Source organism: Thunnus maccoyii, chromosome 2 (assembly GCF_910596095.1).
Source record: "Thunnus maccoyii chromosome 2, fThuMac1.1, whole genome shotgun sequence".
Taxonomy (NCBI): Eukaryota; Metazoa; Chordata; class Actinopteri; order Scombriformes; family Scombridae; genus Thunnus; species Thunnus maccoyii.
This window is the reverse complement of record NC_056534.1, coordinates 18,878,971-18,896,338: the sequence shown is the minus strand read 5'-3', so window position 1 is coordinate 18,896,338 and position 17,368 is coordinate 18,878,971. Positions and strand designations below refer to the sequence as shown.

The 17,368-nt window shown below is 37.5% G+C and overlaps 1 protein-coding gene across 2 annotated transcripts; it reads right to left on the bottom strand.

The window, feature by feature from the left end:
- Positions 1-6,812: 6,812 nt before the first annotated feature.
- Positions 6,813-16,201, bottom strand: ankrd49 (ankyrin repeat domain 49). Of its 2 annotated transcripts, none has more exons than XM_042423487.1 (3): positions 16,065-16,201; positions 13,464-13,689; positions 6,813-7,655 (listed from the first exon to the last, which is right to left on the bottom strand). In XM_042423487.1, the coding sequence occupies exons 2-3, from the start codon at positions 13,680-13,682 to the stop codon at positions 7,179-7,181; spliced, it is 696 nt and encodes a 231-aa protein (XP_042279421.1). In that variant the 5' UTR covers positions 13,683-13,689; positions 16,065-16,201; the 3' UTR covers positions 6,813-7,178. The 2 variants fall into 2 exon arrangements, with proteins under 2 accessions (XP_042279421.1, XP_042279414.1); XM_042423480.1 differs by having other exon boundaries at positions 16,078-16,200.
- Positions 16,202-17,368: the final 1,167 nt, after the last annotated feature.

Here is a 17,368-nt window from a genome sequence, read left to right as displayed (position 1 = left end):
ATATCTCTCTTTGACTTACTAAAACTTTCTTCACCAGTTGCTTGTTCTCTTTGGTGGCTCCACAGGCTCTGTTTAAATTGCAAAGACACTGCAAGCCTTCAAAATAACACACAATCTAAATTGCTAAAAAACTGTGAAGCTTTATTTTGCAGGTCCAGTAATTTCTTAATGATGTCCTAGGAGGTTTCCTGGAATGGCCAGTGTAATTTAGTACTAATTATAGGGAAATAGAGGCAGTTTTCTGATGCAGTACACACAGTAAATACTCCCTATTTCACATACATTTTAAAGAAGTTACATATTTGTTTAGAGTTTATAAGTAGTTGTTGTTTTCCAGAGGAAGTTTCTTGAAAGAATGGCTACAATTTTAATGAGTGTGAAAATTTTACTCTCAGTATTTGTTGTATTGCATGTAATTAAAACTATACAGAAATGATTATTATTTACATGTGTGCATGTTTAGGGTGATATCAATCAGGAACTAACTGAAAGTGAAGCAATTTAACACTCTCCATTTCCTAAAATGGATAGTTTGCATAAAACCTTCATACCATAACATTAAACTTGTATTTATATTGTTTATCCCACACAGCCTTTTAACTCAGTGTTGTTTAATGTTCTGATGTTCTTACGTACAATAAAATAAAATTTCATAAATGTAGCTTGTGCTACACAGCAGGTATTTCCTCCAAATTTGTGTTTGGCATTAACTTTGAGAGAGGGTGTGTAAAACTACCCCACAGCGTAGAGACTCCCTGCAGGTAGATTTGTCTCTATTGTGTTTCTACATCATTGCGTAAATAAGGATTGATTTTTCAGCCTGACATTTGTTTCCCCCCCCCTGTATTAAAAAGCTTTTTGTTTTCAGATGTTGTTGTTATACATGTATAGTTGCACGATGAGTATTTGGGATTTATTTGATTTTACAGCAGTCACAATAAATATTTTTTTCATGTGGGCACAGGCTGCAATGCCTTTTGACTATGTATAAATATAGTATGTATAAGTGTTGGTACAAAAAAATGCTTGCATTGTTTACTTTAAGTGTTGTCCTCGTACAAGTGAATGTCCTTGGACAGCAATAGCCTTGCTGTGAGTGAAGGGCTAATACTCAACTGTTCAGACTGTACTTGCTAATAGGAAGGGTAAGCAAACTGTTGGGTTGTCATTTAAATGTAAATGCTGCCCTGAGTGATAAAAATGTTATTCAAGTTAATAGGTTTACAGACACCTCTTAGTGAGTGGCCTTGCCATGAATACACCAATTAACTGATGTTTCTGTCTGCTGGTATGAAAAATAAAAGCCCAAACTAAGCAGAACGCTGTAGGTGCTTTCCAACAACAGAGGGAAGACATGATGATCCCAAACGCTGGGGGTCATGATGTCATGACAGTCATGTTACATTTAGTGACCCTAGATTAAAACTGAAATGATTAGTTGATCGACAGAAAACTAATCTGCCCCATAAGTATTTTTGGTCTGGAGTTGCACATGTGCTATATGATGTAACTGGAACTTGTATTCCTAGTTTACCTATGTTTAAATGAAGACTCATTAATTTATGTTACCAAATCTTAAAGAGGACTTTAGGTCCAACAGCCGCTAAAAAGGTTTTTAGTATTAAGGTGGAAGCCCCCTCATAAACTCCAGATTTCCCAATGGATTCTCTCTTTATTAGACATCATCTCTTTGTAACACTTGAACCAAAGGTGCGAAGTATGAGGAGCCCTAAAAATCCCAATCAAATTGCACACCATCTATCCAGTTTCCAGAAACCACCTATCCAGTTGTCCTGGGCTGCCACCCAGCGGACATCACGCACGACCCAGTCGACAGCGTGGAGCAGCCCTATTGGACATCACATGCCACCCAGCCCGGTTAGGGTTAAGGTTAACTAGGGTTAATTAGGGTTGGACAGAAATTCAATCGCCCTCACTTAAAATGGAAGTAGAGCGGGAAAGGCCAAAACAAACCATGGAAATATGCTAAAATCTAAGGCGCAGGAGATTGGTATTATTAATATTAATATTAATGTGTGCCCTCCAGTCTGTTTTTCAGTTGTACCATCACGGCTAATTTCAGAACTTGGTGTTGATGTATACATATTGAATAATAACAAAAGAAAGAAATCAGGAGATATAGTCAAGGAAGTTAAGTCTCATCTGCAACAAGAAAGGAGTTCATATTTACAGATTTATACAGATGGATCCAGAGAGTGGGAAAGTGGCATTTGGAATAACCATTCCTGAATTCAGAAGTAAAAGGGGGACACAGAGTTTCAGATCAGATTTCAGTATTCACAGCAGAGATTCTGGCAATATTATTGGCACTTTGGTGGGTGGAGGACAATAAACCAGACAACTCAGTCATAAGCAGTGATTCACCAGCAGCTTTAAGTGCAATAAGAAAAATCAAATCCAAGTCCAGACCTGATATATTGACAGAGATTTATCATACATTATATAGAATTCACAAGCCAGGGTGTGAGGTGGGTTTTATTTGGGTAACAGCGCACATGGGTGTGGAGGGAAACGAGGAAGCAGATGACTTGGCAGAACGCTGCTCATGAGGATAGAGTAGATATTGCCCTACAATATGAACTGTCAGAATACACTTCAATCATAAACAAGTCAGTCAAAGAAATGTGGCAGAGGTCTTACTTTACAATACAGGAAACAGTGGAAAAAGCAATTTTGCCTGCAAAAGAAAAGATTAAATTGTCATAACCAGGTTGAGGCTCTGGGGTTGTGGGCTTAGAGGAGTGGGCTGGCTCTGACTGGGTAACACCCGGATGGCAAATGTGACTATAGAGACTCATCTTCATCAATCTATGTACAGTCAGTGTATCCTCTGTCCAAAGCTGTGTTCAACTTGTTTGATAACAGGATAAAAAAATATACGATGCAATAAAAAAAAATGGAAATCAATGTGCTTTTCTTGTTTTCGTCTTCAAATCGGCAATTGGCATAGAAATTAAACCAAAACCAGAGAACAACTTGTTTTTTGTTTTTGTTATATCTATATTATCTGCCCCTACTGCATCTCTACAAAAACATTGTTATTGGCTATGCTTGCTATAGCCTGCATAGATAGATAGATAGATAGATAGATAGATAGACAGATAGATAGATAGATAGATAGATAGATAGATAGATAGATAGATAGATAGATAGATAGATAGATAGCAAAGAAGAGCCATTCTTGCCCAGTTGATGAATGGAATAATGTACACGGAGAGACAAGAATATCAGGTTTGTATGTTAGAATAATCTGTGTTCAGTATTACAGATGTGTACGGGGCTGATGATTTGCTGTTATATTCAATCTAACCTCCAGTATTATAAAATGAAAACTTGATCACAAAAAAGAAAAAAAAAATGTATCTGCAACTCTTGATTGATAATCAACTAATGGTTTAAAGTTGTTAACCAAACATACCCAAATTTGGTATTCTCAGATTTGCAAACTTGAAACTTGTTATGATTTTCTCTGCTTGATAGCACTGCAAAGTTAATATCTTTGTATTTGGACTGTTGGTTGGACCAAACAAGACATTGGAAGACGTCACTATGTGAAATTTTGATGGGCATTTTTTACTATTTTCTGTCCAAATGATTAGTCAAGATTAAGTTTTTCTACCATAAATAGAAAATTAATTCAAAACATGATCAAGTTATTGTCTTAAAATAATAATTGTGTCAGAATAATTTCATTGTGAAGCAGGAAAACCAAGAGATTACTTTTTGTTTGATCAAGAAAAAAACAACAAAAAACAAGCTGACATTTAAATCAGCATTAGTACATCACAGTGACAGTCTATTATAAAGCTATTAGAAGCCCTCAGCTACACCACTATAATTAAGAAAAACATGTATGAAATTGACAGCTGATGTGACATGATTTGAGAAATTCTTCATTTAGCTTCTTTCATGGACAGATTCTCAAAGTGATGCTTTTCTAAACTCATCCTGAATGTGAGCTTCATGTAACAGAGACAACTTTCAGCGAGTATCCGTGACTGATTTTGTTTTTGCAAAGCAGCTATTTTATTTAACACTGCTGCCTTCACACAAAGCTTGCTCACAATTACTTGTATACAATGAAACGCAGTACAGATAAAAACACTTTTGAAACTGTGTGCATATGGCATCATGTCAGTATAGACAGTAGACTGCACTGTGGGTTCCTTTAATGTTTAAAATGAGGGGTCAACTTGCAAAACAAAGCTGTACTTTGCAGTGACATTTTCCTCTTGGCATCTCTACGTCAAGGTACATACAGGGCTTCTATTTCAAAGCAGTCAGATCCTATTTTAGGCAGCCACTTACTGTGGATTATGACCTTCAATGGTTCAATCACGGAGAAAGAAAACACAATGTTTTTTGTTTTGAAAGAAAGTGTGTTATTTTTGAACTCTTAAAAACCTTGTGCTGTTCATCTGAGGACATTCACTTTATGAAAATCTTTTTTTGTAACTGCCACAGGGTCAAGGAGTAACTGACAAAAAGAAAAAAATAAAATAAAATCACCTTACTTTATCTCAATGAGCCCTTCGGTTCTGTAGAGGATTGCCTGAAGTTTCTAGCTGCTGCATACAATATATAAGTGCCTCAATGACCTAAATTGGATCATTTTACAGTCAATTGTGAAAGGTTACAAATGAGATGCCATATACAGTAAATCATAGTGAAACTTGCGTAGGCACATGCTGCAGTGTAGGAACATTCAAAGAAAACCTCAGTTGAGTGCAGCACAGAGACAGCACTGGTGAAAGTCACAAATGACCTCCTTACTGCATCGGACAAAGGATTTGTCTCTATACTTGTCCTGTTAGATCTTAGTGCTGCATTCGACACAATTGACCATCAAATCCTTTTGCAGAGACTGGAACATTTAATGGGCATTAAAGGACCTGCGTTAAGCTGGTTTAAGTCCTATTTATCAGACCGATTTCATTTTGTACATGTTAATGATGAATCCTCCGTGAAGGCAAAAGTTAGACACGGAGTTCCACAAGGTTCTGTTCAATTCTATTCACCTTATATATGCTTCCTTTAGGTAATATTATTTGGAAACACTCCATAAATTTTCATTGTTATGCAGATGATACCCAATTATATTTATCAATGAAGGCTGATGAAACCAATCAGTTAAACAAACTCCAAGCATGCCTTAACGACATAAAGACCTGGATGACCTGCAATTTTCTACTACTAAACTCAGATAAAACTGAAGTTATTGTGCTTGGCCCTAAACACCTTAGAAACACATTATCTAATGATATAGCTACTCTGGATGGCATTACCCTGGCCTCCAGCACCACTGTAAGGAATCTGGGAGTTATCTTTGATCAGGATATGTCTTTTAACTCCGACATAAATCAAATCTCAAGGACTGCCTTTTTTCACTTACGTAATATTACAAAAATCAGGCACATCCTGTCCCAAAAAGATGCAGAAATACTAGTCCACGCATTTGTTACTTCTAGGCTGGATTATTGCAATTCCTTACTATCAGGCTGTCCTTACAAGTCTCTAAAGACTCTCCAGCTGGTCCAGAATGCAGCTGCACGTGTACTGACTAAAACTAGAAAAAGAGATCACATTTCTCCCATTTTAGCTTCGCTACATTGGCTTCCTGTAAAATCTAGAATAGAATTTAAAATCCTTCTCCTAACTTACAAAGCCCTTAATGGTCAGGCACCATCATATCTTGAAGAGCTAATAGTACTGTATTATCCCACTAGAACACTGCGCTCCCAGATTGCAGGCTTACTGGTGGTTCCTACAGTCATTAAAAGTAGAATGGGAGGCAGAGCCTTCAGCTATCAGGCTCCTCTCCTGTGGAACCATCTTCCAGATTCGGTCCGGGGTGCAGACACCCTCTCTATGTTTCAGAGAAGGCTTAAAACTTTCTTTTTTGATAAAGCTTATAGTTAGGGCCGACCAGGCTCGCCTTGGATCAGCCCTTAGTTATGCTGCTATAGGCCTAGACTGCTGGGGGACTTCCCATGATGCACTGAGCTCCTCTCTCCTCCTCCTCCTCCTCTCCATCTGTATGCATTCATGTAACATCAATGCATGTCACTAACTTTGCTTCTTCCCCGGAGTTTTTTTTTGTGCTTTCTCATCTCACAGGAAACCCTGGGTTCTGGGCCGAGCCTTCACGGTCCTTCACAGTCCTGTTGGCATCCTTCCCTGGCTGCTGCTGTGTCGTTGTTGTTGTTTACCGCTGTTGCCAAGTGCTTGCTCATGTTGTTGGGTCTCTGTAGATTAAAGAGTACGGTCTTGACCTGCTCTATGTGAAAAGTGCCTTGAGATGACTTTTGTTGTGAATTGGCACTATATAAATAAAAATTGATTGACTGATTGATTGATTGATTGAGTGGAAAATCAGTGAAAAAAATCACAGGCAGGTTTAGTTTAAGAAAGATCCCACACAATGACAGCAGAACGTTTAGGCTGAATACGAATCAAAAGACTGAACTACTTAACCATGAAAGCAAAAGCTCTCAAATAATTATCCCCTTTTAATTCTTTGGAGTTCTGCATTGAGAGAGCCTTTTAAAAACTGAGTTGTGGACACTAATTGCCTGAAAACATTACAGCATGTTAATATTTTCAGTTTTCTTCAGTCCTCTATGACAGAAAGCTGAATATCTTTGGGTTGTGAACTGTTTGTTGAAACAAAACAAGTCATTTGAGGAAGTCATCTTGCACTGTGGGAAACAGTGATCGGCATTTTTTAGTCCAAGCGACTAATCGATCAAATCGAGAAAACAATTGACAGATTAATTGATAATGAAAATAACTGTGAGTTGCAGCCCTATTTTAATTTCAAAAAGATTCAGTGATGCAAAGAGAACATTATTACAAAGATATGGTATTTATTTAGTACGATGCTTCAGTAGAAAATATACTTTTCCTGGAGGCCACGAACATGAACATCACACAATGACAGTCGAGGAGATGCAGACATGAAGTTGTTCATGTGCGACTGTGGAAACAGATTCACATATTAATACTAATTCCAGTAATAAATGGAAAATTATATCACGTTCAAGGTCATGTCCTCTTTTCGTACGATATACTCTCACTAAATTTTCTTGTATACGTGCTTTCAGTAGTATAAGAGGAGCTGTACCTACAAGGACTTCAAGAAAAAGGTGTGTTTTCATTCATGAGACGGGCAGCACATTGACACAGTCTTCTACCATCTCAAACAGGAAGTAATGCGGGCCACTACGCCGGGCCAACTCACTGGCCGTCTCCCCGCTGCTGCTGCGGAGCCCCGCCTTCAGATGCCGCTGAGAGAGGAGGAGCTCTAATGTGTGGGCAGAGTCTATTTTTGAGGCGCTAGTGTGGGAAGCAGCCAGGTGTAGTGGTGTGAGCCCTCCGTTGGTCTGAGCGTTGAGTTCAGCTCCATGCTGCAGGAGAAAACTCACCACAGTGACGCGGCTCCAGCGGCAAGCGCTGTGAAGCGGCGTCCAGCCGTCAATGGTGCGGGGGTTAACCTTAGAGCCGGCGGCAAGCAACACAGAAACTGCGTCGACGTGGCCGCTGTATGCTGCGCGGTGCAGCGGAGTGTAACCATCCTCATCACAGCAGTGCACCAGCAGAGGATCAGCAGTTAATAACCTGTGGATCGTTGACAGCTGAAAGAAAACAACAGAAATGCTGGAGTCAGAAAATAAAACTGTATTCTCATGGAAAACATTTTACACAGGAAAGTGCTGCTATTAAAATTATGACCAAGACTGTCATTCTGATGATTCTGATCCCGTTACAGTTTTCTAAGTGTTTATTTTTTGCCTCTCTAGAGAGAAAATTAGACTGAACTCTCTTCTGTTTGGGGACCTCTGTGGTTGTCCATTAACTGTTATCATGTGTAAATACATAGAGAGATGTTTTATAGTTATTCTAATAATCAACAACCGACAATAGCTGTTAGCAATTACATTTTAACATACAACTGCTGCGGGATCGGATGTTTTCTATGATGTTTTCTAACAACAGTAGAACCAAAAGTAAAGTAATTTCACCTCATTTGAAGACGTTTCCTTTCCTGTCTGTCGCGGCTTTGTGTCAAAGTCTGTTACTATTCAAATAGCGTTTCCCTCCCTTTAGAATAGTGCAGCACCCTCACCCTCGGATATCAAGAGTTAGATGCACCAGCGTCCTGTAATTACCACTTGTGGCAGCAGAGGCTGCTGTTGCTGTTGTCTCTGGTCAATTTGACCCGAATAGTACCATGGGTCAAAAAAGTAAACGTAATACAAGGGTTAAGGATCTTAACAGGGTCATTAAACTTTTTTTTGCGAAAAAAGAAATGCAAACCAGACACTAACACTATATATCTTAAAGCATATCTGGAGGGGTCTTTAAAGATAAACAAAATGCATTTTGGTTACAGATGATGAATGTAAACAAACTCATCCCCACAGGGTACCTTTAAGTTATGTTGTGTGTCAGCATCAGTGAAAGAGATTCTTACTGTATCAAAAGTTGTACTAGAAGACAGAGTATATAAAAACTGCAATTACATGATGTCCATGAGTTCAAGTTATCCTGCTTGAATCTTACCAAAGAGGGAAAATACCTGTAATCATGGGTTTTAATAGTGCAAAGTAAAGGCCGCAGAATTAATCACAAAGCACAAATTGACACAGAACATAAACACATGCACACACACAGTTCACACACAGACAACTGTAGTAGTCACATTACAAACTAAACACTTAATAGCAAAGAGATAAATAACTGAGTTACATTTGAACCATTTAAAATTTGCTCCCACGCAATTAATTCTTTTAATTAACTTTCTGTGTGCTGTGGAAAACTGTGACATAGTACCACAGTTATTATGTACATTATGCGTCATGATCGAATTAGATTGAAGCAGGTTTTCTTTCATTGTTTAATTATCCAGAGGGTGAATGGTTTTTTATGCCATTAATGCCTTGGATAGGTTTCAGGGTGCATTAAATAAGTTTGCTCTTTGTCAGCTGTTCTCCTTCAGTGAAATGTATTGCCTCAATCCATTCTTCAGATCATTTCCGCATGTATTTACAAGTAAATGTTGGCTTTTGCTGCCGGGGACAGCTGACTACATTGTTTTATTTCTGGCTTGATCTACTTTAAAAACGTCCAAATTGTATTTAGATTTAGTTGCATTACATGACCTTCTTTTTGAGCTTTTTGTTAGCTGTTTACAAAATCAACACTCCTATTGTGAAAAGACAATAGATGTAATACAGGATGTTTGTGCTGTGTGACTTCAATTTAAAGCCAAAAGTTTTTGATATAAATGTGAAAAAAACTAAACAAAAAGCACTGCAGAAGGGTCCAGTAAGTTTTTTGACCATGTCAAAGGGCAGTAAGAAACATTTATAAAATAGACCAAACAGCACCTCAAAAATATTTCTCAGTGCTGTAATTTCCTTGTTTTTATGGATGAATGCGTTGAACTCTTAAAGCCTTTTCTAAATAATAGCTTTGAGAGCTGTCATTTTGACATTTGAAAACATGAAACCAATTTTCAAAGGGATATCCAAACATCTGCTGAAAGAAGACTAAAGATTGAATCAGGTTTAGTCATGCTCCATTTTAACCACTTTTGAAAAATGAAAATCCACAAACAGCTGTAGTCAAGACCACTAAAAGGAAATCTATCTTTCATAACTTTCTCTAGTATTGACCATATTTTCTATCTGCTAAAGATAATCATTGTTACCACTTTGTTAACGTGCACTAGGTTGAATGTGCACTAATTGCAAGATAGAAAGAAAATGTGTGCTTTTGACATGTGACTGACTGCTTTTTTTCCCGCCATAAATCTACAATTTTTCCATTCAGCAACATCTGATAAATAGTGTCCTGACATAAATACTTCAATATAAAGCCCACTTAATGGAGCAACACTGTGTACTTTATCGCTAATCAGCATTCAAAGCAGCCAGTCTTTCACAGACACCTTTATTAGGGTCTAACAGCTATTCATCAAATGTGGTAAACTGATAACACAAACCCCCCCCAAAACAGGCACACAGTAGCATCCATGTTTCTGATCATAATAACTGATAAGTGCATGCAGTTTACTCGAGTGAATGAAGGCTGAGGTGAGAGTTACATCCTTGTGATTGGGGATGATAACTCCTTCTCCTCCTATACTACCACGTCTTTAACGTGCTGCGTCAGTCAAGATACAACTTATGATAATACGGGTGTCAGTTCCACTGCTGGTAGAACCAAAAGGCAGTGTAGTTGTTTTTTTTGACTGAGAAAGATACATATTTTTTGAATGTATAGGCAACAAAACTGTAAATATACTGTATATGCCCCAAGTTTCTACATTTTTTGGTCAAAACTTTGCTTATTTTGTAGCAGCCATGAGTGTTTTCACAGGCAGAGAAAAGCAGATTTAGTAGGAAAATCCTGCTGCAGAGGATGACATTGCTTAGAGGACCTACAATGACACCTGACATAATAGGTAGAAGCCTTTCTTCAAATACAGTACGTGCTCTGACATCACTATGTGGGGAACAGACTGATCTGCAATTTCAAACACAATGACACCAGCAGAATGCTGTTTCCTGTATATTATGGTTTCAAAACTGTTAAATCAAGGGCACGTATATTATTATTTTTTTATATAAAGGACAAAACATAAAAACAACTATAATCTAGTTGCTCTTAATGTAGCATCTCAATTTCTCTTTTGGTTGCACTGTGCATGAGAAAGTGTGTAAATCATGCAAATTACACATGGAGGGAGAGCTTATGGGCTCCGTGTGCTGCATACTTAAAATATTCACGTTTGACCTCTCATGCCCAAATAGTCACTGCGATTGTTTTTAAATGACCTGTTAAATTCTCTTGACATTTTGACAATTAAAAGCTGCCATGGCACTTAACGGTGAAAGGCCTAATTGCTGTAATCATTTCGGCTGCTCAAGTGGTGACTAATTGCATTCCTCTAATCTCGACCTCCTAACAAATATTCCCTCTTAGTAAAAAAAAAAACCAGCCTCCTCCACTGGAGAATCTGACACTATAATTAGACTTTTTTTTTTTTAAACAAATGACAAGGTCAAAAGTTTTCCTGGCACAGTGGTTCAGTTGTTCGCATTGGTATAAGGTCCTGGATTTGTATGAATGAACAAGTGATGCCTCTGCATGTTTACCCAATGTTTGTGTCTTTCCTCCCAGTCCAAAAGAAACTAATGTTAGGCATTTGCCCCCAGGGGAAATGAAAAATCAATAAACCACTGCTTATGACTGACCTCTTCATTATGAAATAATCACATTTGTCACAGAAATGAGTAGATGTGCAAATTTAACTTTAAAGTTTAAAGTCCAGATGAAACAGCATTTTGAGAGTATCTAATGTCCGTATTAAGACATTTTTCTGAGTGAAACAGGACAGACAGGCGGAACATAATGTTGGGAGGATTTTGATTTGAACGTTGAAAAGTGGGCGTGTCATCATGAATCTTAGCTCTGTGCTGCTAAAAGTTGAAGATTGATTGATGGGTGGATGTCATGATATTATTGGTTGAAACTGGGTGGTTCAAGTCTATATAAGCACACGTCATATATTGTTTTGCAGGAAGAAAACATGATTGGATTTTGATATAAGAATACAAAGAAACTGATTTTTTGGGGGTTTTTTGGCATATATTCTTAAATAGGTGCACAATATGAAAAACAATGTGATCTAAAAGGGTTAAAAAGGCATTTTTCACTTTAATAAATGCCTAGTCAGGGGCAGACACTGCAGCTGACAGCTTAAAGCTTCAACAAGAAAAGCAATGGTAAGGATGGAGAGAAAAGACAGAACCACTGAAAAGTAGTGGTTAATCAATCTATCAAGTTTATTAATCACATGTAATCATATAAGGTACAATCACAGTGAAATATAATCCTGCCAGTTCCTTCAATATGCTGCTGCTGAGGAGGAGCAGCAGCAGGAGAGAATTGTTAGTGCTGTCATTAAAATGACAGCAGAAAAAAATAATATATAATTATATGTCTTAAATGTCATATGAAGCCACCAGCCAACGCAATTTTAGCACCAGTGCACCCACTGGAAAAGTGTAGCCCTGGAGACGCTGCATGACCAGGACTGGATATTTTACCTCAATAAGTTTTTGGGTTTGTGGAAACAGACACCCCCAAAAAAACTGTCACATACTGAAAGCTGGCATCTAATGTCAAGTCAGATTTGCAGTTTTGATAATTGAATTCTTGATCAGATTATTCCTAAATTTAATTAAGAATTTTGCCAAATTAAAGCTGTATTTTATTCAGGCAATAATTTGGCCGCTTGTGTTTAGACAATATTTAACATTTGAGAAGTTTAGATTCTTTTGTTAAATGAAAAAAAGGGCTGTGTAGATAAACTTAATTACTCAAAGTAAGATATCGAAAAAAGTATTGCTTTGCACTGATATCAAATAATTTCTTATGATAACTGGCTATATGAGCAGTGTATATACAAAAACAAAAACTAGAAGTCTACAGTGCTGCTAGTGAGGCTGCTCATTGCAAACCAGCAAAAAAACAACTGTTGAACTGATGAAAAATAAAGAGACAATCTTGCTTCTCTGGTTCTTTACCACCAGAGTAAATTGGGATTTTTGGGGAGAGGTGGTCGGTTACTAATAATGATATTCTTTCATATTGCATACTTGATATGACTTCCTTTCTAATTACATTAGAAACATACACTATATGGCACAGCTTAGTATCTACAGTGCTGCTTTTTCAGTTCATAATATTCCAAACATGAGGACTTCTGGGCAGCATCATGTCATTATCGCTGAAAGGAAAATATTAGCATGGAGAATTACTTGACTCATGAGAGCTGAGGCAATTCATCAATTAATTGATCAACAGAAAATTTAGCGGCAATAATATTGATAAGTCATTGTTAAACTATTTTTTAAGCAAAAAATACCAAATTTGTTTTTTTATGTCTTATGTGATAGTAAATAAGAAATGTTTTGTTTATGATTGTTGATCAGAATAAACAAGCTATTTGAACACAACAACATCGGCTTTATGAGGCATTTTTCACTATTTTCTGTCAAAGTGTAGTTCAAGCAATTATGCGATTCATCAAGAAAATAATCACAACAATGAAAACAGTTGTTAGTTGCTGCTTTAGCTTGTAGATTATTATTTTTATGCATTAATTAATATTAAAGATCCCCTCCAGACATTTTCAAAATATGGACTTAACATATAGTTTATTTATTATATTTTGTAGCGGGAGAGAGAGCGAGCAAGGACAAAAGCTACGATCGTAACGATGTGGCCAAAGAGACCGGAAAAGAGTTACTACTTAAAAATAATGAGCTGCATGGTCTGTGTAGCAACCATCTCAAGCTCCTCAAGACCAATGCTGATCACTAATGAGGCAAATCAGGTAAACGTTGGTGCCAGAACAAAAAAATACTCACGCGATTGTTTTCCGCTGCCCATAGTATGAGCTCCGCTGGATTGTCTTTGAGAGTTTCTTCTTTTTCTAGATACCACTCCTCACTGTGGTCCCCCTCCTCTTCCTCCATGTCTTCCTCCTCATCCCTGCTTCCGGTCCACAGACTGCTGGCTCCTCGGGGGATCAGGTGTCCATGTGTGTTCAGAAGCTCGAGCTGGTTGAAATCCTCTGGAAACTCCATGACGCCTCTATGGAGAAATCAGGCAAACATGATGGCTTAACTGACTAAAAAGAAACTAAAAGAAGAGATGGAGGAGAGGTTGTGATAGAAAACTGAACAATTTATAGAAAGATTAATATTTAACACTATTCAGGTCACAGGGGGAGGTTTTGCCTGAGGTGCCGCAAGATTGAATTTTATACAATTCCCCCCTGGTCATCCAATTAATATTTTCAATAACATCTTGTTTAAAGTAGCTCATCAAGGGCATTTTAATAATCATACTGTCCCTGAAAAGCTGAACTGCCTCAGGATGTCTCTGTTACCTTGTCATCTGAGTGGAGGACACACCAGTGGTCTTTTAAAATCTAGTTTTAAAACCCTCATTATTTCACCTCTTCTTTATGTTGCATTTTTCAAATGTATGTGTGTTATCAATCACACAGCTAGTTGTCCACCTGAGGCTTCTCAACAGGTCAATCTGGCCATGACTGTATGTCTAAGTATGCAGGAACTTATTCAAACATTGTTCTTGCAATTAACTTGTGCTGCACCAAAAAAAACATGAAAATAAAATATTTAAGCAAGCTTCCCTCCAAATAACAAAAAGTTAGTTTTCAAGTGAAGAACTTTGAGTGCCCAGTGTAGAGTTAATCCCTGAGATCTTCTGATCTAAAATTCAATCCTAATTTAGCAAACATTTCCTAAAAGCTTTTTCTTTGCAATTATTTTACCCCATTTCAGACTTTGGACAGTTGAACCAATTCGTCACTTAATCGTTCGACTGAAAATGAATTTGCAACTACTTTGATAATTGATTTATCCTTAATACTATTTTTAAAAGACCCCGTCCACACATAAATCTATTTTTCTTCTTGTTCCTACAGTTGGATGTTTGAGCTTCAGTGTGCAGAATGATGTATGTGCAGAGTTTGATACTATAAGAATGTTTTCACAGTTATCTGCTGAAAGTAGAAAGTTTCTTTGTGCTCACTGAAAATCTGAGTGTAAGGGACGGGCCTACGAGCATAATATGTGACATCATCACTAGTTTGGAGCCAATCGTGGTCCAGTATGCAACTTATACAAGTGTAACGTGGAAACTTGAAGCCTCCAGTGCACATCAAACCCCCAGGAACAGCGCTGGTCTTCGAAGCCAATTCGACAAAGTGGCCAAACTGTGAAATGACAACTTCCGGGCCTGATAGGGGCCCAAAAAGCATTATATGGATATTTTTTGAGTCACAATCCCTGCAAAATGACTCGTTTCACTAGCAGAATTGCATCCATTCGGTCTGATCACATTTTGAAAGTCTAGAAGAGCCGCACAATTGAATTGTTTTATCCCCATTCAAGTTAGCCAGAGGGTTAAACTGGAAGTTAGCTGTCTCAGCTAGCAGAAATCTGTAGTGAGCATGCTCTATGGGTGAATGGGGCCCCACCACCAACACTGTATCCAGTTCTCTTTATACATGCATGGTGCACATACACTGAAAATTGACTTTACTTCTGATGAAAGATATTTGCATATGTTTAGTTTCTGGAATTTTTAAGGATTAGATGGCATTTTTAGGATTTTAACATGGTCATTATACTTTCCTAGATGTGCTATTGTGGAAAAAGCATATGAGACACATTATTATTGTTCCAAGCAGAGTATTTTTACATCTTAATACATGCCTGGAGGGGATCTTTAAGCAAAAATGTCAGTGCCAACATTTTCCCTTTCCTGCTTCTTATATGTAAAGATTCCCTGCTTTACTCTGTTTTATCTGATTGTAAACATTTTCACTAGTTTCTGATGTATTACAAACCAAATGATTAATTAAGAAAATAATTTATCTGTAAAGCACATTAACTAATTACGAACATAATGTTAGTTGCAGCCTTGCTGTTTTTTTTCTTTTACATTTTACTATATATTCTGTTATACAAATAAAATAAACAAAAACTTGTTGTTCAGTGGAATGACAACACATGCTTATTCTAATATTGTATTGTACAGAAACACCTCTCAGTCTAATTGCAAAACGGTTCAACAGCACCACAAACTGCAGCTTTCCAAAATGACCATACAGTTGAATTAATCTTTCTCCAAAACGTGTCAACAAAAATTGAACGTTATAACAATGAGGGTAACTGTCAGGTAGGTAGTTTTGGCTGTAACGTCAGCTAGATGCCACATATTGCGTTCAAATTCAGATTTACAGTATGTTGCAAGCGGCTAATGTAAACAGGCCATCGTTACACTGACACAACAGTTGAACGTATGAAAATTACGTTGACGTTACATGTTGGCTAACGGCTGAAAACAACATTTGAGCGACGTTTGTCATGTCAACACAACTATTATTCCCACTCAATCGGGAGATTTAACTACTAAAATTAATAAAAAGCAAATACATTTCATCGTTACCTTCCCGTTTTGCGGATTCAAAACAAACCACGGTCAACTACAGGAAATGCACATATGGATGTGTAGTTGTTTTCCTGGTTAGCCTTAGAGAGGAACACTGTTAAAAGACACTACTACCCATAACCACTTGCAGCTGCCTTTTTCTTCTTCGTTGTTTAAATTTCCGGCAGTCTATACGCTGCATCGCGCAGCAGCATTCGCCGGTTTTTGTCATCTACCGACAAAGTGCACTTTCATGAGAAGTGATGCCTCACTTACGGTACAGAAGATACTATTTATTGAGAGGACGGTGAAAACACAGCCCAATATGTTTTTAATATGTATTGTTTGTTTATTTCTTTTAATTCATTCAAGAATAAAACTGTTTTAGGGTTGTATTTGTGTAGGGCAGATGTCAAAATTCCCATTAGTAAGTGAGGGCAAACAGAGTAACTGCAGCTAATTTGGCAAAAAAAATGACTCATAAATATGAAATTAAACTAGAAATGTAATTAAAAGCTGATCCGCATAATAAGCAGTGGTCTACTTCATTTATGGCTGAAGCAAAGTAGCCTACTGTCATTGACACAGATCTGTTCTTGTCAATTCGGACAAATTATGCACCTGTGGTATTCATCCTGTAAATTTATAAGAGATTAACAGGTCATATTCATTGGGATTTACATGAGCCTTGTGTTTACATTGTTATCTACTGTAGATTTATGAGGAGTCACGTAAAAGATTCGATCTAATCTATAAAAGGGAAAACTTCAGCTTTTGGCCAGATTCGGCCCACAGGCCACTATTTGCCTACTGCTAAAGTAGACTTTATCAAGCATCTGGTGATGTCTTTGGACCCTAGACTCCCCAATTTAGACTTTATCCATTTATCCATTAAAACACTCTTTTCACTTCTGTCAAGAGGATAAGCTTTTGACAAGACTGTAGATGAAGACTGCCATTAACCTGCATGATCCTTGATCATTTATAACACAATCAATATTCAATATTTCTTCAACAGAAAAACACAGATATTTTTGCCCCCATAAAACGGGTTCTCTGGGGATTTGTATGGACAGTGAATCCATCAGATGGCTCCTCAACAAGAAAAAACAGAAAAGGAAGACATGGGCTCCAGCTCTATTTAGACAACATTAGACTACATTAGCAACAAGTGCACTTAGTTCGATGGAAACAGATGAGCATTTTTAATCAGAAAATTGACAGCAGTTTCACAACGACAGGTGCAATACGTGCAATTTGGAACGCTGTACTCTGCAGGTGGGTTTAGTTTTTGTGCCATAGTTGCCTC